We start from the raw sequence: 2,369 nt of genomic DNA on the forward strand, positions 1-2,369 counted from the left end.
AGGGATGTTATCTTTGAGGAACGTCGCGCATGGAGCTGGGAGACATTAGGCGGCACAGAGACAACAGTGCCGAACACGTTTACTGTAATCTACTCCACAGAGATCAGCACGGCAATGAATTCTGCGCCACCCGCACCAATGCCTGAGCTCATCACGTCGTAAGTTGAACCACAAACACCTGCATCCATGCCGAAGCAGAGTCAATGGGCCATGCCACCCATGTATGATGACACCTGTGACATTGAATCAGGGCCCCGACGCTACCGGCGCATTGAGTACGTGTACAACACCACCAGTGAAGTCACTAATGTTGAAGAAAGTGGCCTCTGTTTCCTGACCGCTGAGGAACCAGTGAGTGTGGGTGACGCACTTGCCGACCCATCCTGGAGGAACGCCATGAAGGACGAGATGAAGTCGATCATCGACAACAAAACGTGGGAGTTCGCGTCACTTCCGGCAGGGCACCGCGCTATAGGGCTTAAGTGGGTGTTCAAAGTAAAAAAGGACCCCGCCGGCAACGTTGTGAAGCACAAGGCGAGACTCGTCGCCAAAGGGTACGCGCAGCGCCAAAGGGTGGATTTCGAAGAAGTTTTCGCCCCCGTTGCGAGAATGGATACGGTGCGCCTACTGCTCGCACTCGCCGCACACGGCAAGTGGCAGGTGCACCACATGGATGTAAAGTCAGCATTTTTAAATGGTGATCTCGGGGAGGAAGTCTACGTCCAGCAACCACCAGGTTTCATCGACGAAACCAATGATCGTAAAGTACTAAGGCTGCGCAAGGCATTGTACGGGCTTCGACAAGCGCCGCGTGCGTGGAACTCAAAGCTAGACTCCTCTCTTGCCTCACTCGGGTTCACGAGAAGCCCACTCGAGCATGCTGTATATCGAAAAGGTAATGCTCACTCTTTGCTACTTGTGGGCATTTATGTGGACGATTTGATCATTACGGGCACAAGTGTTCAAGGCATTGGTGAGTTCCAAGCACAGATGTAGCAAATGTTTAAGATGAGCGACCTCGGTCTCCTTAGTTATTACTTGGGGATTGAAGCGCGTCAAGGTGACGGAGAAATCACGGTGTGCCAAGAAGCATATGCGGCAAAGATCTTAGAGCACGCTGGCATGGGTGGCTGCAACCCATGTCACACGCCGATGGAGAATCGACTTCGCCTGAGCAAGCAGGACGGGAGCGTGTTTGTGGATGAAACGAAGTACCAGAGTGTAATTGGTAGCCTCCGCTACCTGGTCAATACGCGGCCGGACATTGCTCACGTGGTGGGTATTGTAAGCCGGTATATGAAGAGGCCAAGCATACAACACTGGGCTGCGATCAAGCAGATACTCTGGTACATACAAGGGACACAAAACTATGGGTGTCACTACAAGTCGGGAGGAGGAGAGGTTGCTTTGGTTGGGTACAGCGACAGCGATTTCGCCGGTGATGTCGACGACCGGAAGAGCACCTTTGGGATAGTTTTCTTCGTCGGAAGCAGCATTGTGACATGGACCTCACAGAAGCAGAAGATCGTCGCTTTGTCTTCCTGTGAGGCTGAATATGTTGCGGCGGCGACTGCAGCTTGCCAAGGCATCTGGCTCAGTCGTCTCATCGGTGAGCTAGTCGGGCGTGAAGAACTAATGTTCAAACTGCTGGTGGATAACAAGTCGGCCATTGCTCTCTGCAAGAACCCAGTGCATCATGAGAGGAGCAAGCACATTGACACCAAATTTCATTACATCCAGGACTGTATCGAGGCCGGCAAGATGGACGTCGACCACGTTGGAACTGATGGCTAGCTAGCTGATATTCTGACGAAGGCGTTAGCACGGTACAAGTTCATCAAGATGCGTCACAAACTTGGTGTCAAGAAAATTGATGCAATGTAACGAGCTTAAGGGGGTGATTTGTTGGCTAATCTCGTCACACATGGATGGCACTGAGTTAGTATTTATTTAATTTAGAAAATTATGCACGTTCGGTTTGTGAACGTTGCTTCTTGACCGAGTCTTTAGCTGTTTGTTAGGATAGTTGAAGTAGAGGTAAGTGGATCGTGGTCACGTTTTTTTTTTTTTTTTGTTTTGCATTCAGTATAAGTAAAACAAATGAAAACCCAGAAAAGCTGTACAACTTTGCAGCACCAAAGTTCCTCTGTTTTAAGATCTCCATTTACTTCTTGTGTGTGTATTTCTCCCAGGTTTTTGCAACTTCATCAATGAGGATTATCATTTGATATATCTCAATTATGAAACTATTTTCAATACTTGGTTACTATAACAAAACAATGGTTTTTAATATTCTAACCTAGCCACTAGGTTAGATTGAGGTACCTCTAACATATATTCTGTAGCAGTAAAATTTTGATATTTTGGGT

At 48.4% G+C, this 2,369-nt stretch overlaps 1 protein-coding gene across 1 annotated transcript; it reads left to right on the top strand.

Annotated features, from left to right (window-relative positions):
- The first annotated feature begins 1,152 nt into the window (after positions 1-1,152).
- On the top strand, positions 1,153-1,794 carry LOC120255932 (secreted RxLR effector protein 161-like). The gene has a single exon (XM_039263699.1). The coding sequence runs from the start codon at positions 1,153-1,155 to the stop codon at positions 1,792-1,794; it is 642 nt and encodes a 213-aa protein (XP_039119633.1).
- The last annotated feature ends 575 nt before the right edge of the window (positions 1,795-2,369 follow it).

This window comes from Dioscorea cayenensis, unplaced genomic scaffold (genome assembly GCF_009730915.1).
Source record: "Dioscorea cayenensis subsp. rotundata cultivar TDr96_F1 unplaced genomic scaffold, TDr96_F1_v2_PseudoChromosome.rev07_lg8_w22 25.fasta BLBR01001244.1, whole genome shotgun sequence".
NCBI lineage: Eukaryota > Viridiplantae > Streptophyta > Magnoliopsida > Dioscoreales > Dioscoreaceae > Dioscorea > Dioscorea cayenensis.